This window comes from Pleurodeles waltl, chromosome 8 (genome assembly GCF_031143425.1).
Source record: "Pleurodeles waltl isolate 20211129_DDA chromosome 8, aPleWal1.hap1.20221129, whole genome shotgun sequence".
Classification (NCBI taxonomy): Eukaryota; Metazoa; Chordata; class Amphibia; order Caudata; family Salamandridae; genus Pleurodeles; species Pleurodeles waltl.
Genome location: NC_090447.1, coordinates 1,186,870,806 through 1,186,896,083, shown reverse-complemented (window position 1 = coordinate 1,186,896,083; position 25,278 = coordinate 1,186,870,806). Strand labels below are relative to the sequence as shown.

The window sequence follows — 25,278 nt, the reverse complement described above, 5'->3', positions numbered from 1 at the left end:
TACTATTTCTCTGCAATGGTTGGTACCTAAGGGACCCAAAAGTAAGAAAGGGATGACTACAGGAACCATGAACACACTACAGCAGTGTACACAGAGCATGCTTGTATGTTGGACACTGGAATTGTATAAGTGAGAACATTCTACTACAATGACACACTTATCAATCTGTACATGTGTACCAGCAATAGAAAATGCGACCCGCCTGTCCTGTATTCAGGGACAGGTGGAATTTACCTAACTCCGCTGGCGTTCGCATTATGGCGGGAGGCGGTCTGCACTGCCGTGCAATTCCTCATTGGCTAACATAGCCCTCAATGGAGAATGGGAGCCAATGATGATCAATGCCAGCGGTGACGGTGTTCACCGCCGCGGACGTGACTGTCATTTTATTTCCACCACTTCACTTGATTCCTGACTTTCCACAGGACGACATCTCCACTGCGTGTGCTGCTGTGACCTGTGCCTGGAACCTGTCATGGCTTGTGCAACAGGGGAAAAGGCCCCAGCTTTCATGTCGGAGGAGTTGGAGAGGCTCGTAGATGGGGTTCTACCCCTGTATGGGCAGGTGTATGGGCCTCCAGCCCAACAGGTGAGTACACATTGGGTGCGTCGCATGAGACATGGCTGCATGGAGATGTGTGTGTGTGTGTGTGTGTGTGCTGGCAGTGTGTCATATTGAGGGGCTATGGCTGGTGGCAGCACAAATGCAGGGATATGGGTCATGTGTGTGCCTGATGAGGTGATAATGCATTTTGTAGGCCATATGTGTGACAGGCTGGATTGTCTGGTTAATGTTGTCCCACTTTTTGTGTTTCCTCTGCAGGTCAGCGCCCATCAGAAGAGGTTGTGGTGTGACAGCACCAAGGACGTGCAGACACTGGTGGTCTATAGCAGGCGGAGCACCCACTGCAGGAAACGGTGGGAGGACCTGAGATGCTGGGACCGGAAGACTGTGGAGGCCCAGCCGGGGATGGCCTCCCAAAGAGGGATGGGTGCCTGTCAGAACCTGTCCCCCTGATGGCCCGCATACTGGCGGTGGCCTTCCCAGAGCTGGATGGGCGGTTGAGGGCATCACAGCAACCACAAAGGGGTAAGTACTGAGTATTTGAGAACCGTCTCTGTTGCCTGGCATGGGATTTGGGTGCAGGGTACTGGTCAGTGGATGCCCCAATATGCCAGTTTAGACACTGCTGTGTGGTCCAGCTTAGGTTAATAGGGTGAAATGCATGTTTCTGATAGCCAGGTAGCTGGCTTCCCATGTCAGACAGGGTTTAGCTAGTCCCAGTTGGTGTATAGCTGGCAGTGTTCGGCTCCTACCTGCTGTGGTACTTAGCCAATGGTATGTCAGTGTGGTCCATTCTCAGTCTCAGTGTGTGAAAGTGATGTGTATGCCATTTGTGCTCTTGGTGCTGTGATTGACCCTGTGCTCCCTTTCTTTCTCTCCTCCTCCTTTTTTCCATTCTGTCCATGTGTGCATTAGCATCATCTGGCAAAGGAGGAGGGGTACCGGCGAGTGAGGGAGCTGCAGCCCACGGGACCCAGAGTCCACCGACGCCTAGGGGACCAGTGGGTACGAGGGCGAGGGGAGCACCACGGCGGGGACAGGAGCTGGTACCACTGACTCTAATTCCTCCACGATGGGAGCTCCCTGTTGGTGGCAGACTCCTCTGGGACCACCCCAGCTACAGGTTCTACCACCACCCCCCATACCAACAGCACCCTCCCAGTAGCCCCCCACCGAGTTGCCTATTCACGCTCACCCAGAAGGGTGGGCATCTCCTTCACCCCAGGCCCTGACCCACTCAGCCCTGCTGTCCTCAGTTAGGAGGCTACTGACCTCCTGAGATCCATCTCTGTCGAGTAGTCAACAATAGTGAATTCCATCCAGGGGCTGGCATCCCAGATGCAGCAATGCCTTCCTGGAGGGAAATTCACAGTGGCTTGGCAGCCCTACAGAGATCGTTTCAGGCACTGGCCTCTTCACTGATGGCAGCCAGTGTCCAGGTTTCATCCGTCCCCACTCCAACTACCACTTCCCAGTCCCAGTCTCCTTACCTCCACCCCATCCCATGCACACATTCTGACAAGCATGCACCCAAAACAACACACAAGACTTGCACAGACAAACACAGGCAGCACACTTCAGTCCACTAGCACTCACACAGCCAACACCCAGAAGCACACATAACATCATCCACGGACTCCACTGTCTCCCCTCCTCCTCCTCCCTCACAGTCACATCCTCACTCACACCTGCATGCACTGCATCAACAGTCCCTGAACCTACTACCTGCACAGCCTTGCCCACAGTCACCACAACAGCAGAACCGCAGACATGCACACCACACACCACATGCGCAATTACCACCACCATCACCACCTCATGCAGCACACCCACCTCACTTGCAGACACCACCACAACATCCATCCACACGTCATGTTTGTCCTCCCACACCCTGTCTGACCCCCTCTACAGATCCACAGACGCACAAATGCTTGCACTCAAACCCCCAAAGCCATCCACCTCACACATGCACACTGTCCATTCACCTACACCCAAGTCAAGCGCATCTCCTCCTCCTACAGCCACTCCCTCTACCTCCGCTCCCATCCCTCCTCGCACATCCCACCCCATTGGCCCAAATAAGCTTTTCCCTGCCCACCTTGACCTCTTTCCTCCCCTTCCCCCTCCTGCCGGTAGGAGGAAGGTCCCACCCCCTAGCCCAGTGCCTCGAGCTCCCAGTCTGACACTGCTGCACCCCCAAGTCTCCAGCTGCCACTAAGGAGTACATGAGTGTGACGCTGGCCCCCCACACCAAGGACACTCCTTCCCCCAAAACGGAGGGCTAAAGTGCCACCCCATCCCAAACAGCATACCAAGACCATGGAGCCTCTTCCTAAGCCTAGGGCCAAGGAGGCCCCACCCAAATCCAAAGCCAAGGAGGCCCCACCCAGATCCAAGGTCAAGGAGGCCCCACCCAGATCCAAAGCCAAGGAGGCCCCACCCAGATCCAAAGCCAAGGAGGCCCCACCCAGATCCAAGGTCAAGGAGGCCCCAACCAGATCCAGGGTCAAGGAGGCCCCACCCAGATCCAAGGCCAAGGAGGCCCCACCCAAAACTGAGCCTAAGAAGGCCCCACCCAAAACCAAGGACAAGGAGGTCGCACCCAAAACCAAGGCCAAGTAGGCCCCACCCAAAACTGAGCCCAAGGAGCCCAATCTCAAACAACAGGCCAAGGAGCCCCCTCAGTAACCAGTGGGCAAAGAGCCCCCTCCCAATGAAATGCCCTCCCAAATCCTCCCCGCCCGCTGAGATGCCTGTCCATTTCCAACATGATGCCCCTGAACAGTGGAGACCCGATGCTATCAGGAGTCAGTTGGGGCTTGGACTTTGCCCTGTGGGCATTTGTGACATTGGACTTGCCTTTGGGCCTGCATGTATGTTTAGATGCAGTTGTGTATGTTTTTGCATTTTGAATATTAATCGAACAGGAATACAGTTGTTGGAACAGTGTATGTGTCTTGGCTTTCTTTGCTCCGGGGTTCTGTTACTGTTGTTTTACTCTGCAGCTGGTTCTGGGTGTGCGGTGTGTGTATGGTGTGTGTTGTGCGTGTGTGTGTCACTCTCTCCCTCTCTTGTGGGCTAGGCGGCTGTACTCACCGTCATCGTCTTCATCAGCATTGGTACTCCAGGACGGCCATGGCGTGGTACAGCATCAGAAAGACTTGCAGTTCGGGTTCCATGGCGGCCGCTGACTCCCGTGTGTCCCTGGAGGGGAGTGTTTCCTTTTATATGAAGTGTTTCCGCCAGTCTTTTGGTGTTATTGCTACCTCCTCGGAAATCCTGGCGTTGTGCTGTGTCATAATATGGTGGGCGGAAACCTTGTCTTCCGCCTGCCTGTAGGTGGCTACCGCTGTGTTCAGTGTTCATACCGCGCTGGCGGTTGGTGTGGTACATTGGCTGTCTACGGGAGGGTTCACCACCATGGTCATTACTTGGCGGTCATTACCGCCAGCCTGTCGGCGGTGATACCGCCATGTTAACCCTGGAAGTCAGAAGCCCGCCAGGGTCATAATGACCACTACTGTCATTTACAACACCAATAGCTCTAACTCTCGCAAATGTGAGACCTTTTGCAGTGCAAATGCTTGTTTTCCTTACGAAGGGATAATCACCCTCAACGCTCTCTTTCCCTCTTTCGTTCGGCATGGAGGTGCTCAGAGCAAACATTCCCAACGCAACACTTATAAAATCCACCAGAGGCCACTGGTACCTCCTGCCCCCACCCCGCTCTCCCCATATTTCTTTGTCTGCATGCAGGTTCAACAGGCCTCATTTCTCTCCTAATTCATCTCATAAATAGAGTTGGTATCTGCAGAAAAGATAAAATCCATGAAAACACATTAAGTCAAAAATGAGAATATTAATTTTACAGCCATTTCTACAACAAAGAGCAGTTTCATGAGACACTCCTACCTTATTAAAGCAGTGATTGGTTTAGGTAAGGTGACGGCTGTTTCTTTACAACCCCACATATAATACGAGCCCAGTTACTTTCCACAGACACGATAGATCTGACAGCTCCCAAACAGAAGAGGTCAGGGCTGGGTTACCGTCTGTCCGGGGTCATAACACCGATATTACACATGTGGCGGGTTAAAACGAAGAAGCAGATTCCGGCAGACGTTCATTTCGCCCACAATGCTAACCACAAAAACGCATGATTTACAGCCGGAAAGGTTCTATAGCCTGGCTGAAACATGTGTTATATAGCTCAAAAGCAGCTTTTGTACAAAGGCAGGCCTCAGATATTTGGAGTATCTGCTGGGTGAGCCTTGATGTGCAATGCATTTCACTGCCCACTTTAGCCTCTCTTGCCTGTCTGGCATTATCAAAGAACATTATGGGGCGATTACCAATACATTATGCAAATGTAAGTGAAATTCGCATGTGGGATGTGACTCATCTGGGTATGCAAGTCATTAATACTGAGTCAATGAGCCAGAGGTTTTACCTACAACACACAGTCTGCAGTCACAACACCTGCGAATCGCAAAAACAAGGGTTTTGTGACTGCAAAAAGAGTGTTTCACCAGGTATAAAATCTCTTTAACCAGTAAGAGAAGGCTTTTTAATTTGCAAAAGGGTTTTTGAATTTATTATGAATTGGAAATAGGAGGAGGGTTGAAATTGCCATTCCCCAACTACAGTGGTCTTCAAACTTTGTTACACGGGCTCCCTTGAGAAAAATTGTTTGCTACTGGGATGGTGGTTTTCTTAGTTTAGAACACTTATGTGTGCTGCGAGTGTAGCATCTTGGCATCAATGTCCATCAGTCACTGCAAATAGTTGTACGGATTTAAAATGGAAACAGCACTTTTCAAAGCCTTTCCAAACCTAAAATGATCTTCATTTACATAAAAAAGGGCTTTGGATTGCTCACACTTTGTTTTGTAGGGGGGCAACAAGTCGTTTGAAGATTGGAGTTCATGACTATATCCACTTATGAATTCACAGATCAAGAAGAGGATGTGGGAGGAGAGAGGAGTTTACTGAAAATGTGTTTGGTACACAATGCAAAGCGCCTTCAACTGACCGATCCTCTGCAGTACAAGCCAAAGTAGGGCAGTGTCAGTGAAAACTGGGCTGCAGTATTCTGGATGTGCAGCCTCAGAGGAGATACTGGCAGGCCTAAATAAAGGTTAATGCTGGCTCCAGGACAGGCTATCACTTCGCAATGATGATAGACATGTTTTGGTAAGAGGGTTATGTCACTCGCAAGGCTGCCATGAAATCTCCACCACAAGGTGTACTTTGGAAAGTAGGCCAACTGCCTGAAAACACATTTTCTGCGAACTAACCCATCCTTTATTGATGCCTTCTCAGTACCTAATGTACCTGCCCTAACCATATTGAATCAGGGCAGAGGCTGCTGAAGCACCATACAGAAACTACAGATAAAAATATTATAAATGATCAAGGTTGTGCAAAACAAGGTTCAACACCTCTGAAATCAAATTCCAGAAAGAGGTGTTCTAGAGTCTTGTATGGTAAAAACAAAATGTAACACCTCAGCAACCTGAGGCGCTTCTAATAACTAGGAATATAAAAAGCAAGAAAACTAATTTTTCTATATATAATTAAGTTTGCACAGATTTCAATATAGAAACGAAAGTCATAATTCCGAGATCAAGATGCAATATAATGACGTCAGTTTTAATGGGAGAAAGGTTTGACCAGTGTTGATTTGGCATTTTTATAGAGTAGAATTGAATATTAGCATTGTATGCCCCCTCCATGATTGTACAAAGGAAAAAACACATAACGTACACATTGACCAAATGTGAATGGCAGATACATTAATGGAGGACTGACCAACTTTACACAGTGGTTGAAATGGAAATATACAAGTGCAGGTACCTTATAACAGAGTACCTACTTGCTTTTGAGAAGTTCTGGTAATCTTCAATTAAAAGTATTGCACCACTTTTAAGAAGTGCTAGTACTCCCCCTCTCAAAATAAAGAAGTGTAGGCACTCAGCCATGGCCTAAAAAAAAACACCATTGCTGGAGGGTTTCACAGGTCAGACGTGAAGTGGTGCGCCTGTCCAGGTTTTCTCTTTTGAATTCTGGGATGTTGTCCCATTTTATAATGAACTAAATAAGACTACAAGTTCCAGAGTTCAGAGACAAAACCTGGATTGGCGCAGCACATCAAGAAGGAACCTGGCTAAGTTGGGGGGGCTGCTGACTTTACAGATTCATGCATGTTTCTCCTTTCACTACAACATATACTGAAACAGAAGAAATGCAGGCATTGGCAGCTACAAACGAACAAACACCAAGCAAGTGGTACATTAAAACAAAGGTGAGTAAAAATAAGTTTTATTGAATAAAATATCAGCACTTGACGTCATACACTAGCTGCTCAATAGTGGTGTATTCTAATTCAATCAATCAACAGGAATTGTAGAGCGCACTTATCACCCATGAGGGTATCCAGGCACTGAGGATGCTGCTTGGAGCCTCATTCAAACAACCAGGTCTTGAGGACTCTTCTGAATCTTAGAAAAGGAGGAAGAGGTTCTTAGGTGGACGGGGAGGCTGTTCCAGGCTTTCGCTATGATGCAGGAGAAGGTGCAGCCACTGTAGGTGCTGCAGTGGATGCGGGGTGTGTGACCTTGGGAGAGCGAGGCAGAGTGCACGTGTCTGGAGGGGTAATGGTTGAGGCAGGTGGGTCCTAGATTGTGCAAGGCTTTGTAGGCGTATGTCAGCTGCTTTAATTGCCATTGTTTGTGTATGGGGAGCCAGTGGAGGTTCCTTAGGTGGGGGAGGTGTGGTTCCGTCTTAGGAGGTCAGGATGAGTCTGGCTGCAGGGTTCTGGATGATCTGTAGTTTTTTCGGGACATGTTTTGTGAGTGCGGCATATAGAGCACTGCTATAATCTAGGCGGCAGGTGATGAGGGCCTGTGTGACGAGTCGTCTTGTGGTGACCGGAAGCAACTTGAAGATCTTTCGGAACATGCGAAGGGTGAGGAAGCAGGCAGATGAGTCTGCACTGACCTGCTTCTCCATGTTGAGTTTATTGTCAATGATGATTCCTAGGTTTCTGGCAAGGCTTGTTGGGTTTGAGGCGGGGAGGGGGGGGGAATCCTAGTTCGGCAGGCCACAAGGAGTCATCGCAGGGTGAGGTGGTGTTTCCAAACAGCAGGACTTCTGTTTTGTCATGCTGAGTTTGAGGCAGTTGTCCTTCATCCAGTCGTTGATGCTGTTCATGCAAATGTGAAAGTTGGTCTTCAGGGAAGGGGGTCTTTGGCTAGCGAGATGATGAGCTGTGTGTCATCTGTGTATGAGATTATTCTTAGTCTGTGGTTTCTGGCGATGTTGGCCAAGAAGGTCATGTAGGTGTTGAATAAGGTGGGGCTGAAGGACGAGCCCTGGGAGATGCCACAGATGATGTCCTTCAGCTTTGAGGTGAATGAAGGGAGAAGGCTCTCTGATTTCTGCCGGATACAAAGGAGGCAATCCATTTCAGGACATTTCATCTGATGCGGATGTGGTGGAGCCTCTTTAGCAGGGTGTGATGGGAGACTATGTTGAAGGCTGCTGAGAGGTCGAGGAGGATGAGGGCAAGCGAGTCTCCTTGGTCGGGGAGGCTTCCATCGTAAGTGGCAGCGATCAAGGAAGATGCAGTGCTATAGTTGGAGAGGACGTCGGATTGGGAATGCGGCCAGGAGTTCGTGGTCCTCTAGTTAAGTTGTGAGATGTTGGTTTATGGCTGTTACAATAACCTTTTCAGGATAGGGAGGTAGGGAGATCGGACAGTAGTTTTTGGTTTGTTGGGGTCAATGCAGTGTTTCTTAAGGAGGGGTTTGACTCTAGTGTGTTTCCATTCTTCAGGGTATGTGGCTGAGGTGATGCAGGTGCTGAGGATGTTCCGGAGTTTCCTGCCAATGGTACTGATGCTGAGGTTGACCACATTATGAGGGCATGGGTCCGTAGGGAATCCTGAATGGATGGATCTCATGATGTTGGTGGCGTTTTGCAAGGGGAGCTGGTTCCAGGAGATGTTGTTGGTGAGGGTGTCAGTGGAGTCGAGGAGGACGATGGTGTCAGTGGCTGAGGGTTGGTGTGCACGTTTTTGTAAATGGTGGCTATTTTGACGTGGAAGTAGTCATAAAGGTAGTCATAATGGTCCTGAGAAGGAGTAGCGTTGTTTTTCATTGCTGGTGGTTTGGAGAACCCCTTGACGATACTGGAGTTATTTGCTGCAGTTGGAGCTGGCTTTGATACGGGTGGCCAGGGCAGGTTTTCTGGTGTCTTTCAGGTGGTTGCGGTATTGGCTGAGTGTGTTTTTGAAGGTGGTTCAGTCGCTGGGAGCCTTGGTGGTGTTCCATCGCCTCTCAAGTTGTTTGCACTTTTGCTTTGTGGCTCTGAGTTCTGGTGTATACCAGCTGGCTTGATTGGCAGGTCTGTTAGTTTTAGCTGGTTTACTGGGGGTACTCTGCACAGTCTGAGATACAAGTGGTAAAGATTTTGATGGCTGTTCCAATGTCCACTGTGATGTCTCGGAGGTGGCTTTTGAGGATGTCAGACCACTGGCTCTCAGACATCTTGCTCCAGCTCCGATGGGAGGTGCGTAGTGATCTGATGGTGTGGCTGGGAGCCGTGGTGTAGGTGAAATGGATGATGGAGTGGTCCGACCAGGTGAGTTTGGTGGTGTGACTGTATTTGATTCTGTTGCTAGATGTGAAGATGGCGCCCAGCGTGTGTCCAGCTGTGTGTGGGGGGTTTGTGACTATTTGATTGAGGTCTATGACAAACTGGAGCAGTGGCAAATATTGTAATAAAATGCAAAATGCCAAAATGAGTTATGTGTTTAGTAACAAGCAGACTATAAAGTCTGCAGATTGCTTAAACAAAAGAATTGCAGTGTTTTTTAGCACACTGCTCAGTTTTCCTGCCCACTATTACTTACTTACCGAGCTTCCAGTGTTCCTGCAATAGGCTTTACATCGAAGATCAGTGTAGGAAGTTGGCTCTGTATGTGCTATTTCAAAGTAAGGAATAGCATGCACAGAGTCCAAGGGTTCCCCTTAGAGGTAAGATAGTGGCAAAAAGAGATAATACTAATGCTCTATTTTGTGGTAGTGTGGTCGATCAGTAGGCTTATCCAAGGAGTAGTGTTAAGCATTTGTTGTACATACACATAGACAATAAATGAGGTACACACACTCAGAGACAAATCCAGCCAATAGGTTTTTGTATAGAAAAATATCTTTTCTTAGTTTATTTTAAGAACCACAGGTTCAAATTCTACATGTAATATCTCATTCGAAAGGTATTGCAGGTAAGTACTTTAGGAACTTTAAAGCATAAAAATTGCATGTATACTTTACAAGTTATTGACAAATAGCTGTTTTAAAAGTGGACACTTAGTGCAATTTTCACAGTTCCTAGGGGAGGTAAGTATTTGTTAGTTTTACCAGGTAAGTAAGACACTTACAGGGTTCAGTTCTTGGTCCAAGGTAGCCCACCGTTGGGGGTTCAGAGCAACCCCAAAGTCACCACACCAGCAGCTCAGGGCCGGTCAGGTGCAGAGTCCAAAGTGGTGCCCAAAACACATAGGCTAGAATGGAGAGAAGGGGGTGCCCCGGTTCCGGTCTGCTTGCAGGTAAGTACCCGCGTCTTCGGAGGGCAGACCAGGGGGGTTTTGTAGGGCACCGGGGGGGACACAAGCCCACACAGAAATTTCACCCTCAGCGGCGCGGGGGCGGCCGGGTGCAGTGTAGAAACAAGCGTCGGGTTTGCAATGTTAGTCTATGAGAGATCTCGGGATCTCTTCAGCGCTGCAGGCAGGCAAGGGGGGGGTTCCTCGGGGAAACCTCCACTTGGGCAAGGGAGAGGGACTCCTGGGGGTCACTTCTCCAGTGAAAGTCCGGTCCTTCAGGTCCTCGGGGCTGCGGGTGCAGGGTCTCTCCCAGGCGTCGGGACTTAGGATTCAAAGAGTCGCGGTCAGGGGAAGCCTCGGGATTCCCTCTGCAGGCGGCGCTGTGGGGGCTCAGGGGGGACAGGTTTTGGTACTCACAGTATCAGAGTAGTCCTGGGGTCCCTCCTGAGGTGTTGGATCTCCACCAGCCGAGTCGGGGTCGCCGGGTGCAGTGTTGCAAGTCTCACGCTTCTTGCGGGGAGCTTGCAGGGTTCTTTCATGGCTGCTGGAAACAAAGTTGCAGCCTTTCTTGGAGCAGGTCCGCTGTCCTCGGGAGTTTCTTGTCTTTTCGAAGCAGGGGCAGTCCTCAGAGGATGTCGAGGTCGCTGGTCCCTTTGGAAGGCGTCGCTGGAGCAGGATCTTTGGAAGGCAGGAGACAGGCCGGTGAGTTTCTGGGGCCAAGGCAGTTGTCGTCTTCTGGTCTTCCTCTGCAGGGGTTTTCAGCTAGGCAGTCCTTCTTCTTGTAGTTGCAGGAATCTAATTTTCTAGGGTTCAGGGTAGCCCTTAAATACTAAATTTTAAGGGCGTGTTTAGGTCTGGGGGGTCAGTAGCCAATGGCTACTAGCCCTGAGGGTGGGTACACCCTCTTTGTGCCTCCTCCCAAGGGGAGGGGGTCACAATCCTAACCCTATTGGGGGAATCCTCCATCTGCAAGATGGAGGATTTCTAAAAGTCAGAGTCACCTCAGCTCAGGACACCTTAGGGGCTGTCCTGACTGGCCAGTGACTCCTCCTTGTTGCTTTCTTTGTTCCCTCCAGCCTTGCCGCCAAAAGTGGGGGCCGTGGCCGGAGGGGGCGGGCAACTCCACTAAGCTGGAGTGCCCTGCTGGGCTGTGACAAAGGGGTGAGCCTTTGAGGCTCACCGCCAGGTGTCACAGCTCCTGCCTGGGGGAGGTGTTAGCATCTCCACCCAGTGCAGGCTTTGTTACTGGCCTCAGAGTGACAAAGGCACTCTCCCCATGGGGCCAGCAACATGTCTCTGGTGTGGCAGGCTGCTGGAACTAGTCAGCCTACACAGACAGTCGGTTAAGTTTCAGGGGGCACCTCTAAGGTGCCCTCTGTGGTGTATTTTACAATAAAATGTACACTGGCATCAGTGTGCATTTATTGTGCTGAGAAGTTTGATACCAAACTTCCCAGTTTTCAGTGTAGCCATTATGGTGCTGTGGAGTTCGTGTAAAACAGACTCCCAGACCATATACTCTTATGGCTACCCTGCACTTACAATGTCTAAGGTTTTGCTTAGACACTGTAGGGGCACAGTGCTCATGCACTGGTACCCTCACCTATGGTATAGTGCACCCTGCCTTAGGGCTGTAAGGCCTGCTAGAGGGGTGTCTTACCTATACTGCATAGGCAGTGAGAGGCTGGCATGGCACCCTGAGGGGAGTGCCATGTCGACTTACTCATTTTGTTCTCACCAGCACACACAGGCTTGTAAGCAGTGTGTCTGTGCTGAGTGAGGGGTCTCTAGGGTGGCATAATACATGCTACAGCCCTTAGAGACCTTCCCTGGCATCAGGGCCCTTGGTACCAGAGGTACCAGTTACAAGGGACTTATCTGGATGCCAGGGTGTGCCAATTGTGGAAACAATGGTACATTTTAGGTGAAAGAACACTGGTGCTGGGGCCTGGTTAGCAGGGTCCCAGCACACTTCTCAGTCAAGTCAGCATCAGTATCAGGCAAAAAGTGGGGGGTAACTGCAACAGGGAGCCATTTCTTTACACAAGCCCCCCCCAGCCCACAGGCCAGGAGACTCAGCCAACGCTGGAAGAGTCTTCCTAGTCTGTCAGGCGAGGAAGAGTAGAGGAAATGGCTGGTTTGTTGCAGGGCCTACTCTGCCTTACATCCTCCTGTTCAGGTCATTCCCTCTGGGGAACTGACCCACTTCCACAGTGATAGGACCTAGTCTGAACTGCCTCTTGTCTGTGCTTTTTATGTCTTCACCCATTCTCTCTATTTTGAGGTCAGAGGTATCCACCTCTGCTAATCTTATCTTAGCCAGGGTCACCCCTAGCTTACCCAAAGAGGTTACCCAGAGCTGGAGTAACCCCACCATGACCAACAGGGTCAGGGGGCCTAACTTGTTATTTGGCATGGGGTCAGACCACCAGGCCAAGGATAGTGCAGCCATAAAGGCTAACACCCAGCAGAGGCCACTGACAGCTGTCAGTGCCCAGAACCACACCTTTAGCTCTTCACCTACAAGGGAAGGGGCTAAGTTACAGGCTTCTTTGGGTTCAGGGTGCCTGTCTGCTGTATTAGAGTGGGGGGTCACCACATCTTGTAGTAACCACCCTTCTTCCACTCTTTCTTCTGTTAGCTGAGGAGCCACCCACTCAGGCTTAACAGTTGCCTGACTAGCCAGGACTTCTTGTGGGTCAGGTTGGACTTTATCCGAGCCATTTTTGGAGTTCTCCCCTACTGGAGCAGAATCTCCTTGGCTTGCTGGAACCTTGGCTAAGGGTTGTCCACCTTTCCTACTCTGTTTCCTTTTCTTTTTCTTCTGGGGCCTACTTGCATTTACTGCAGAGGCAGGACTTCCAGAATCCTTGGGAGAGGACTGGCACTGGACCAGTCCCTCTCTTGGGCTCTGACTAACCTCTGGGTAGTCATTTCCAAGGAGACAATCAAGGGGGAGGTCTGTACTGACTACTACCCTTCTCCAGCTAAGAGTGCCACCCACTTCTATGGGTACTAAAGCCACAGGCCTCTTAGTGACCCTGTCTAGGCTAACTCTTACCCTGGCAGTCTCACCTGGGATGTACTGGTTTGAGAGCACCAGCCTGTCATGCACAATAGTGTGACTGGCACAAGTGTCTCTCAGGGCAGTGGTTGGGATTCCATTCACCAGTAGGTGGTGGAAGTGTCTACTTCCCTCTGGAATCTCCAACTCACCTGTTGGGCCCTGTTTCCAGTTGAAGGCTATGAAGACCTCCTCATCTGAGGAGTCATCTCCCATGGCTACACTGGTTACCCCTGGAATCTTGTTCTGGGGTTTGTTTTTGGGACAAGAAGTGTCCTTGGTGTGGTGCCCAGACTGTTTACAGTTGTGGCACCATGCCTTAGTGGCATCCCAGTTCTTACCCTGGTACCCACCTTTGTTTTGGGTTGTGTCTTGGGGCCCACCCACCTGTTCTGGTTTTTGGGGGCCTACAGAGGACTCTTTTTCTTTGTTTCTAGTGTCACCCACTTTCTCCTGGGGAGTTTTTGTAACCCCTTTCTTATGGTCACCCCTAGTGGAAGTTTTGGTTACCCTAGTCTTGACCCAGTGGTCTGCCTTCTTTCCCAATTCTTGGGGAGAAATTGGACCTAGGTCTACCAGATACTGATGCAACTTTTCATTGAAGCAGTTACTTAAAATGTGTTCTTTCATAAACAAATTATAAAGCCCAACATAGTCACACACTTCATTTCCAGTTAACCAACCATCTAGTGTTTTTACTGAGTAGTCTACAAAATCAACCCAGGTCTGGCTCGAGGATTTTTGAGCCCCCCTGAATCTAATTCTATACTCCTCAGTGGAGAATCCAAAGCCCTCAATCAGGGTACCCTTCATGAGGTCATAAGATTCTGCATCTTTTCCAGAGAGTGTGAGGAGTCTATCCCTACACTTTCCAGTGAACATTTCCCAAAGGAGAGCACCCCAGTGAGATCTGTTCACTTTTCTGGTTACACAAGCCCTCTCAAAAGCTGTGAACCATTTGGTGATGTCATCACCATCTTCATATTTTGTTACAATCCCTTTGGGGATTTTTAGGATGTCAGGAGAATCTCTGACCCTATTTAAGTTGCTGCCACCATCGATGGGACCTAGGCCCATCTCTTTTCTTTCCCTTTCTATGGCTAGGAGCTGCTTTTCCAAAGCCAATCTTTTGACCATCCTGGCTAACAGGGGGTCATCTTCACTGGAGTTATCCTCAGTGATTTCAGAGGTGTTGGTCTCTCCTGTGAGGGAACCAGCATCTCTGACTATTATTTTTGGAGACAGGGCTTGAGAGGCCCTGGTCTCCCTATTTAGGACTGGAAGGGGGGAATTGCCCTCCAAGTCACTAATTTCTTCCTCTGTGAAGTCATCCTCAGAGGGGTTGGCTTTTTCAAACTCTGCCAACAGCTCCTGGAGCTGAATTTTGGTAGGTCTGGAGCCAATGGTTATTTTCTTTATATTACAGAGAGACCTTAGCTCCCTCATCTTAAGATGGAGGTAAGGTGTGGTGTCGAGTTCCACCACATTCATCTCTGTATCAGACATTATTTTGCTAAGAGTTGGAAGACTTTTTAAAGAATCTAAAACTGTTTCTAGAATCTAATTTCAAACTTTTAACAAACTTTTAAACTCTAAAAGACAATGCTAAACAGGGACTTAACACACAAGGCCCTAGCAGGACTTTTAAGAATTTAAAAAAATTTCAAATTGCAAAAATGAATTTCTAATGACAATTTTGGAATTTGTCGTGTGATCAGGTATTGGCCGAGTAGTCCAGCAAATGCAAAGTCTTGTACCCCACCGCTGATCCACCAATGTAGGAAGTTGGCTCTGTATGTGCTATTTCAAAGTAAGGAATAGCATGCACAGAGTCCAAGGGTTCCCCTTAGAGGTAAGATAGTGGCAAAAAGAGATAATACTAATGCTCTATTTTGTGGTAGTGTGGTCGATCAGTAGGCTTATCCAAGGAGTAGTGTTAAGCATTTGTTGTACATACACATAGACAATAAATGAGGTACACACACTCAGAGACAAATCCAGCCAATAGGTTTTTGTATAGAAAAATATCTTTTCTTAGTTTATTTTAAGAACCACAGGTTCAAATTCTACATGTAATATCTCATTCGAAAGGTATTGCAGGTAAGTACTTTAGGAACTTTAAAGCATAAAAATTGCATGTATACTTTACAAGTTATTGACAAATAGCTGTTTTAAAAGTGGACACTTAGTGCAATTTTCACAGTTCCTAGGGGAGGTAAGTATTTGTTAGTTTTACCAGGTAAGTAAGACACTTACAGGGTTCAGTTCTTGGTCCAAGGTAGCCCACCGTTGGGGGTTCAGAGCAACCCCAAAGTCACCACACCAGCAGCTCAGGGCCGGTCAGGTGCAGAGTCCAAAGTGGTGCCCAAAACACATAGGCTAGAATGGAGAGAAGGGGGTGCCCCGGTTCCGGTCTGCTTGCAGGTAAGTACCCGCGTCTTCGGAGGGCAGACCAGGGGGGTTTTGTAGGGCACCGGGGGGGACACAAGCCCACACAGAAATTTCACCCTCAGCGGCGCGGGGGCGGCCGGGTGCAGTGTAGAAACAAGCGTCGGGTTTGCAATGTTAGTCTATGAGAGATCTCGGGATCTCTTCAGCGCTGCAGGCAGGCAAGGGGGGGGTTCCTCGGGGAAACCTCCACTTGGGCAAGGGAGAGGGACTCCTGGGGGTCACTTCTCCAGTGAAAGTCCGGTCCTTCAGGTCCTCGGGGCTGCGGGTGCAGGGTCTCTCCCAGGCGTCGGGACTTAGGATTCAAAGAGTCGCGGTCAGGGGAAGCCTCGGGATTCCCTCTGCAGGCGGCGCTGTGGGGGCTCAGGGGGGACAGGTTTTGGTACTCACAGTATCAGAGTAGTCCTGGGGTCCCTCCTGAGGTGTTGGATCTCCACCAGCCGAGTCGGGGTCGCCGGGTGCAGTGTTGCAAGTCTCACGCTTCTTGCGGGGAGCTTGCAGGGTTCTTTCATGGCTGCTGGAAACAAAGTTGCAGCCTTTCTTGGAGCAGGTCCGCTGTCCTCGGGAGTTTCTTGTCTTTTCGAAGCAGGGGCAGTCCTCAGAGGATGTCGAGGTCGCTGGTCCCTTTGGAAGGCGTCGCTGGAGCAGGATCTTTGGAAGGCAGGAGACAGGCCGGTGAGTTTCTGGGGCCAAGGCAGTTGTCGTCTTCTGGTCTTCCTCTGCAGGGGTTTTCAGCTAGGCAGTCCTTCTTCTTGTAGTTGCAGGAATCTAATTTTCTAGGGTTCAGGGTAGCCCTTAAATACTAAATTTTAAGGGCGTGTTTAGGTCTGGGGGGTCAGTAGCCAATGGCTACTAGCCCTGAGGGTGGGTACACCCTCTTTGTGCCTCCTCCCAAGGGGAGGGGGTCACAATCCTAACCCTATTGGGGGAATCCTCCATCTGCAAGATGGAGGATTTCTAAAAGTCAGAGTCACCTCAGCTCAGGACACCTTAGGGGCTGTCCTGACTGGCCAGTGACTCCTCCTTGTTGCTTTCTTTGTTCCCTCCAGCCTTGCCGCCAAAAGTGGGGGCCGTGGCCGGAGGGGGCGGGCAACTCCACTAAGCTGGAGTGCCCTGCTGGGCTGTGACAAAGGGGTGAGCCTTTGAGGCTCACCGCCAGGTGTCACAGCTCCTGCCTGGGGGAGGTGTTAGCATCTCCACCCAGTGCAGGCTTTGTTACTGGCCTCAGAGTGACAAAGGCACTCTCCCCATGGGGCCAGCAACATGTCTCTGGTGTGGCAGGCTGCTGGAACTAGTCAGCCTACACAGACAGTCGGTTAAGTTTCAGGGGGCACCTCTAAGGTGCCCTCTGTGGTGTATTTTACAATAAAATGTACACTGGCATCAGTGTGCATTTATTGTGCTGAGAAGTTTGATACCAAACTTCCCAGTTTTCAGTGTAGCCATTATGGTGCTGTGGAGTTCGTGTAAAACAGACTCCCAGACCATATACTCTTATGGCTACCCTGCACTTACAATGTCTAAGGTTTTGCTTAGACACTGTAGGGGCACAGTGCTCATGCACTGGTACCCTCACCTATGGTATAGTGCACCCTGCCTTAGGGCTGTAAGGCCTGCTAGAGGGGTGTCTTACCTATACTGCATAGGCAGTGAGAGGCTGGCATGGCACCCTGAGGGGAGTGCCATGTCGACTTACTCATTTTGTTCTCACCAGCACACACAGGCTTGTAAGCAGTGTGTCTGTGCTGAGTGAGGGGTCTCTAGGGTGGCATAATACATGCTACAGCCCTTAGAGACCTTCCCTGGCATCAGGGCCCTTGGTACCAGAGGTACCAGTTACAAGGGACTTATCTGGATGCCAGGGTGTGCCAATTGTGGAAACAATGGTACATTTTAGGTGAAAGAACACTGGTGCTGGGGCCTGGTTAGCAGGGTCCCAGCACACTTCTCAGTCAAGTCAGCATCAGTATCAGGCAAAAAGTGGGGGGTAACTGCAACAGGGAGCCATTTCTTTACACAAGCCCCCCCCAGCCCACAGGCCAGGAGACTCAGCCAACGCTGGAAGAGTCTTCCTAGTCTGTCAGGCGAGGAAGAGTAGAGGAAATGGCTGGTTTGTTGCAGGGCCTACTCTGCCTTACATCCTCCTGTTCAGGTCATTCCCTCTGGGGAACTGACCCACTTCCACAGTGATAGGACCTAGTCTGAACTGCCTCTTGTCTGTGCTTTTTATGTCTTCACCCATTCTCTCTATTTTGAGGTCAGAGGTATCCACCTCTGCTAATCTTATCTTAGCCAGGGTCACCCCTAGCTTACCCAAAGAGGTTACCCAGAGCTGGAGTAACCCCACCATGACCAACAGGGTCAGGGGGCCTAACTTGTTATTTGGCATGGGGTCAGACCACCAGGCCAAGGATAGTGCAGCCATAAAGGCTAACACCCAGCAGAGGCCACTGACAGCTGTCAGTGCCCAGAACCACACCTTTAGCTCTTCACCTACAAGGGAAGGGGCTAAGTTACAGGCTTCTTTGGGTTCAGGGTGCCTGTCTGCTGTATTAGAGTGGGGGGTCACCACATCTTGTAGTAACCACCCTTCTTCCACTCTTTCTTCTGTTAGCTGAGGAGCCACCCACTCAGGCTTAACAGTTGCCTGACTAGCCAGGACTTCTTGTGGGTCAGGTTGGACTTTATCCGAGCCATTTTTGGAGTTCTCCCCTACTGGAGCAGAATCTCCTTGGCTTGCTGGAACCTTGGCTAAGGGTTGTCCACCTTTCCTACTCTGTTTCCTTTTCTTTTTCTTCTGGGGCCTACTTGCATTTACTGCAGAGGCAGGACTTCCAGAATCCTTGGGAGAGGACTGGCACTGGACCAGTCCCTCTCTTGGGCTCTGACTAACCTCTGGGTAGTCATTTCCAAGGAGACAATCAAGGGGGAGGTCTGTACTGACTACTACCCTTCTCCAGCTAAGAGTGCCACCCACTTCTATGGGTACTAAAGCCACAGGCCTCTTAGTGACCCTGTCTAGGCTAACTCTTACCCTGGCAGTCTCACCTGGGATGTACTGGTTTGAGAGCACCAGCCTGTCATGCACAATAGTGTGACTGGCACAAGTGTCTCTCAGGGCAGTGGTTGGGATTCCATTCACCAGTAGGTGGTGGAAGTGTCTACTTCCCTCTGGAATCTCCAACTCACCTGTTGGGCCCTGTTTCCAGTTGAAGGCTATGAAGACCTCCTCATCTGAGGAGTCATCTCCCATGGCTACACTGGTTACCCCTGGAATCTTGTTCTGGGGTTTGTTTTTGGGACAAGAAGTGTCCTTGGTGTGGTGCCCAGACTGTTTACAGTTGTGCCACCATGCCTTAGTGGCATCCCAGTTCTTACCCTGGTACCCACCTTTGTTTTGGGTTGTGTCTTGGGGCCCACCCACCTGTTCTGGTTTTTGGGGGCCTACAGAGGACTCTTTTTCTTTGTTTCTAGTGTCACCCACTTTCTCCTGGGGAGTTTTTGTAACCCCTTTCTTATGGTCACCCCTAGTGGAAGTTTTGGTTACCCTAGTCTTGACCCAGTGGTCTGCCTTCTTTCCCAATTCTTGGGGAGAAATTGGACCTAGGTCTACCAGATACTGATGCAACTTTTCATTGAAGCAGTTACTTAAAATGTGTTCTTTCATAAACAAATTATAAAGCCCAACATAGTCACACACTTCATTTCCAGTTAACCAACCATCTAGTGTTTTTACTGAGTAGTCTACAAAATCAACCCAGGTCTGGCTCGAGGATTTTTGAGCCCCCCTGAATCTAATTCTATACTCCTCAGTGGAGAATCCAAAGCCCTCAATCAGGGTACCCTTCATGAGGTCATAAGATTCTGCATCTTTTCCAGAGAGTGTGAGGAGTCTATCCCTACACTTTCCAGTGAACATTTCCCAAAGGAGAGCACCCCAGTGAGATCTGTTCACTTTTCTGGTTACACAAGCCCTCTCAAAAGCTGTGAACCATTTGGTGATGTCATCACCATCTTCATATTTTGTTACAATCCCTTTGGGGATTTTTAGGATGTCAGGAGAATCTCTGACCCTATTTAAGTTGCTGCCACCATCGATGGGACCTAGGCCCATCTCTTTTCTTTCCCTTTCTATGGCTAGGAGCTGCTTTTCCAAAGCCAATCTTTTGACCATCCTGGCTAACAGGGGGTCATCTTCACTGGAGTTATCCTCAGTGATTTCAGAGGTGTTGGTCTCTCCTGTGAGGGAACCAGCATCTCTGACTATTATTTTTGGAGACAGGGCTTGAGAGGCCCTGGTCTCCCTATTTAGGACTGGAAGGGGGGAATTGCCCTCCAAGTCACTAATTTCTTCCTCTGTGAAGTCATCCTCAGAGGGGTTGGCTTTTTCAAACTCTGCCAACAGCTCCTGGAGCTGAATTTTGGTAGGTCTGGAGCCAATGGTTATTTTCTTTATATTACAGAGAGACCTTAGCTCCCTCATCTTAAGATGGAGGTAAGGTGTGGTGTCGAGTTCCACCACATTCATCTCTGTATCAGACATTATTTTGCTAAGAGTTGGAAGACTTTTTAAAGAATCTAAAACTGTTTCTAGAATCTAATTTCAAACTTTTAACAAACTTTTAAACTCTAAAAGACAATGCTAAACAGGGACTTAACACACAAGGCCCTAGCAGGACTTTTAAGAATTTAAAAAAAATTCAAATTGCAAAAATGAATTTCTAATGACAATTTTGGAATTTGTCGTGTGATCAGGTATTGGCCGAGTAGTCCAGCAAATGCAAAGTCTTGTACCCCACCGCTGATCCACCAATGTAGGAAGTTGGCTCTGTATGTGCTATTTCAAAGTAAGGAATAGCATGCACAGAGTCCAAGGGTTCCCCTTAGAGGTAAGATAGTGGCAAAAAGAGATAATACTAATGCTCTATTTTGTGGTAGTGTGGTCGATCAGTAGGCTTATCCAAGGAGTAGTGTTAAGCATTTGTTGTACATACACATAGACAATAAATGAGGTACACACACTCAGAGACAAATCCAGCCAATAGGTTTTTGTATAGAAAAATATCTTTTCTTAGTTTATTTTAAGAACCACAGGTTCAAATTCTACATGTAATATCTCATTCGAAAGGTATTGCAGGTAAGTACTTTAGGAACTTTAAAGCATAAAAATTGCATGTATACTTTACAAGTTATTGACAAATAGCTGTTTTAAAAGTGGACACTTAGTGCAATTTTCACAGTTCCTAGGGGAGGTAAGTATTTGTTAGTTTTACCAGGTAAGTAAGACACTTACAGGGTTCAGTTCTTGGTCCAAGGTAGCCCACCGTTGGGGGTTCAGAGCAACCCCAAAGTCACCACACCAGCAGCTCAGGGCCGGTCAGGTGCAGAGTCCAAAGTGGTGCCCAAAACACATAGGCTAGAATGGAGAGAAGGGGGTGCCCCGGTTCCGGTCTGCTTGCAGGTAAGTACCCGCGTCTTCGGAGGGCAGACCAGGGGGGTTTTGTAGGGCACCGGGGGGGACACAAGCCCACACAGAAATTTCACCCTCAGCGGCGCGGGGGCGGCCGGGTGCAGTGTAGAAACAAGCGTCGGGTTTGCAATGTTAGTCTATGAGAGATCTCGGGATCTCTTCAGCGCTGCAGGCAGGCAAGGGGGGGGTTCCTCGGGGAAACCTCCACTTGGGCAAGGGAGAGGGACTCCTGGGGGTCACTTCTCCAGTGAAAGTCCGGTCCTTCAGGTCCTGGGGGCTGCGGGTGCAGGGTCTCTCCAAGGCGTCGGGACTTAGGATTCAAAGAGTCGCGGTCAGGGGAAGCCTCGGGATTCCCTCTGCAGGCGGCGCTGTGGGGGCTCAGGGGGGACAGGTTTTGGTACTCACAGTATCAGAGTAGTCCTGGGGTCCCTCCTGAGGTGTTGGATCTCCACCAGCCGAGTCGGGGTCGCCGGGTGCAGTGTTGCAAGTCTCACGCTTCTTGCGGGGAGCTTGCAGGGTTCTTTCAAGGCTGCTGGAAACAAAGTTGCAGCCTTTCTTGGAGCAGGTCCGCTGTCCTCGGGAGTTTCTTGTCTTTTCGAAGCAGGGGCAGTCCTCAGAGGATGTCGAGGTCGCTGGTCCCTTTGGAAGGCGTCGCTGGAGCAGGATCTTTGGAAGGCAGGAGACAGGCCGGTGAGTTTCTGGGGCCAAGGCAGTTGTCGTCTTCTGGTCTTCCTCTGCAGGGGTTTTCAGCTAGGCAGTCCTTCTTCTTGTAGTTGCAGGAATCTAATTTTCTAGGGTTCAGGGTAGCCCTTAAATACTAAATTTTAAGGGCGTGTTTAGGTCTGGGGGGTCAGTAGCCAATGGCTACTAGCCCTGAGGGTGGGTACACCCTCTTTGTGCCTCCTCCCAAGGGGAGGGGGTCACAATCCTAACCCTATTGGGGGAATCCTCCATCTGCAAGATGGAGGATTTCTAAAAGTCAGAGTCACCTCAGCTCAGGACACCTTAGGGGCTGTCCTGACTGGCCAGTGACTCCTCCTTGTTGCTTTCTTTGTTCCCTCCAGCCTTGCCGCCAAAAGTGGGGGCCGTGGCCGGAGGGGGCGGGCAACTCCACTAAGCTGGAGTGCCCTGCTGGGCTGTGACAAAGGGGTGAGCCTTTGAGGCTCACCGCCAGGTGTCACAGCTCCTGCCTGGGGGAGGTGTTAGCATCTCCACCCAGTGCAGGCTTTGTTACTGGCCTCAGAGTGACAAAGGCACTCTCCCCATGGGGCCAGCAACATGTCTCTGGTGTGGCAGGCTGCTGGAACTAGTCAGCCTACACAGACAGTCGGTTAAGTTTCAGGGGGCACCTCTAAGGTGCCCTCTGTGGTGTATTTTACAATAAAATGTACACTGGCATCAGTGTGCATTTATTGTGCTGAGAAGTTTGATACCAAACTTCCCAGTTTTCAGTGTAGCCATTATGGTGCTGTGGAGTTCGTGTAAAACAGACTCCCAGACCATATACTCTTATGGCTACCCTGCACTTACAATGTCTAAGGTTTTGCTTAGACACTGTAGGGGCACAGTGCTCATGCACTGGTACCCTCACCTATGGTATAGTGCACCCTGCCTTAGGGCTGTAAGGCCTGCTAGAGGGGTGTCTTACCTATACTGCATAGGCAGTGAGAGGCTGGCATGGCACCCTGAGGGGAGTGCCATGTCGACTTACTCATTTTGTTCTCACCAGCACACACAGGCTTGTAAGCAGTGTGTCTGTGCTGAGTGAGGGGTCTCTAGGGTGGCATAATACATGCTACAGCCCTTAGAGACCTTCCCTGGCATCAGGGCCCTTGGTACCAGAGGTACCAGTTACAAGGGACTTATCTGGATGCCAGGGTGTGCCAATTGTGGAAACAATGGTACATTTTAGGTGAAAGAACACTGGTGCTGGGGCCTGGTTAGCAGGGTCCCAGCACACTTCTCAGTCAAGTCAGCATCAGTATCAGGCAAAAAGTGGGGGGTAACTGCAACAGGGAGCCATTTCTTTACAATCAGCATTTGCGGTAGTATCCCAATGGCCTTTCAAAAAAAGGCCACAAAAAACAAAACAATAGGAATAGGCTACATAATATTTCGGGGGGAACAAACTGCACGTGAACTTATGGGACACGTGAATCACTGAGGGTGTGTCGAGACCCCTTCAGAAGACTTCACGCTCCCCCCCCCAGAGGGGCGTGCCCCCTGTTTGAAGACCAATGCTCTACTAATTTAGAGTCACAATGGTATATATCTATGTGTTGCTATCAGAACTTTGGCTGTGAATCATTGATCATTTGCAATCCCCCGACCCAGCAAAATTCGGGGTCAGTTTCTCTTTTGCAAATCAGATGATTTACGAAGGAGAAGCTGACTCCGACTTCTCTGCCATCCTCAAGGGAAGCAATCCCCAATGTCATTCCTCACAGGATTGATGTTTTTTTAAAGCAGTGCCTTTCCCTTTAAAGGATACCAGTTGTTTCAAAAAAGCTTTCATGTCAGGAATACTAAAGGAATGTAGATCTGCTGTCCCTTGCAGGCTTCCATTTGTGCATTTGCAGACATTCAGAGGAGGGTCAAAAATGCCTCTGCACAAATTAACATTCGTAAGGCAGGAGGTATTCCGCCTGCCTCGCAATCCACATTTTGCAATGTAACTTATTGGTACCTCACGAAAAGCTGCTCATAAGAAGTTGCTGCACAATTTGCACCCAATACATGCGTCCTGCTCCATGATACATCAGGCACCAGAATCTATGGATTTCTATATTTGAGGATGGCGCTGACAATTATGAAAAGTTTGCCAGGTGGGCAAAAATTATACAATGGTAAATGTAGGCTGGGAATATGGGTGTGGCTATGGTTTTGCACTGTGAAATGGCACTGTCAATAAGGTGAAGAGCCACAAAGTCTCTTCTAGCTATGCATAAATATTAAACATTTCCCACAGTCACTGCTTTCCTAAATGTGCACCTATTACGAGCAGGTGTAGATAGCACAGTGAGCGTGGAAAGCGCAAGAAAAACGCAATTTGCAGGGTGTGCATGGGAACTGTTTTTTCACATGGAAACACAAATACATGTGAAAAAGGTGCAATTGTACGTTCACCCTCCCATTGTGACTGCAGGTGATTGGCTCCGAGTTCAATGCACATTCATTTAGAACTGACAAGACTGTCTCATGTAAAGTACCTAAGTCATAGTTTCCCCTGCCACACGCCTGTCACTTTGGTAAACCACAAAAATAAATAGGTAAAGCTATGCAAATCACATGGGTACGTTATGCCAGGGTGGTTTTACTAATTTGTAAGGATTCAGCATCAATATGCATTTGCAAAACAAGAGCATACAAGCATACCCTTTTTGTTTTCTACTATCACAGCTGATTCCTTCGCTTGTCCCATGGTCTAGAGATCTAACTAACTCGCAAATGTGTCATAAAACGACACAAGTTACTGTCAACAAAGCAACTGCGCTGAAACAACCTCCCAAGTGTCAGATTTAACTGGCAACGAAATATAGTGAGAAGTTCTCTGCACAGAAAAACAGATTTCGGCAAACACCAGACCAAATCCCATTTCGAAAGAACGAATTAATAAATGGTCTTGTAGAAATGCATTTTGTCTCAATAAAGCATTCGTGCCACATATTCTAACAACTTTTACCTTGGGACTGGAATATATTTCACTTTCTTTGAGTTAAAATCTGTCACTTCCAGGTATCCAGCAGTTAGTGGAGGTGTGACGTCTGCAAATGAATGAAAGCAAATTAAGATTAATTTCCATAAAACAAGCATCAGTAAATCCAACAAGATTGCCCTAAATCAAAAGTACTAGTTTTAACATTTCAAAAACAAAATAGGGTGCGATTACAATGTCAGTGGTCATGTCATTTTTGAGGAGTGTGAGCATGGTATTAGATATCTACTGCTTAGAGCCTTGCATTAAAAACACGCAGCAGCTCCTTTCGATACATAATTCTGACGTCCTTCCTAGGTTACTTAGTACAATATTCTTGAGATTTCTTTATTCCTTCGAAGCATACACAAAGGAAGCACAAGCAGTCAGCCTTGCTACCTTTTTGGGCTGAATAGCACAACTGTCGGGT

At 49.1% G+C, this 25,278-nt stretch overlaps 1 protein-coding gene across 1 annotated transcript in view; it reads right to left on the bottom strand.

Moving 5' to 3' along the window:
• The window catches only part of VWA8 (von Willebrand factor A domain containing 8), a 1,423,713-nt gene that overhangs the window by 507,417 nt on the left and 891,018 nt on the right, over positions 1 to 25,278 (bottom strand). Inside the window, exon 36 of the mRNA XM_069205432.1 lies at positions 24,837 to 24,918. Within this exon, the coding sequence (XP_069061533.1) occupies positions 24,837 to 24,918 (82 nt within the window). The remainder of the gene's footprint in view (positions 1 to 24,836; positions 24,919 to 25,278) is intronic.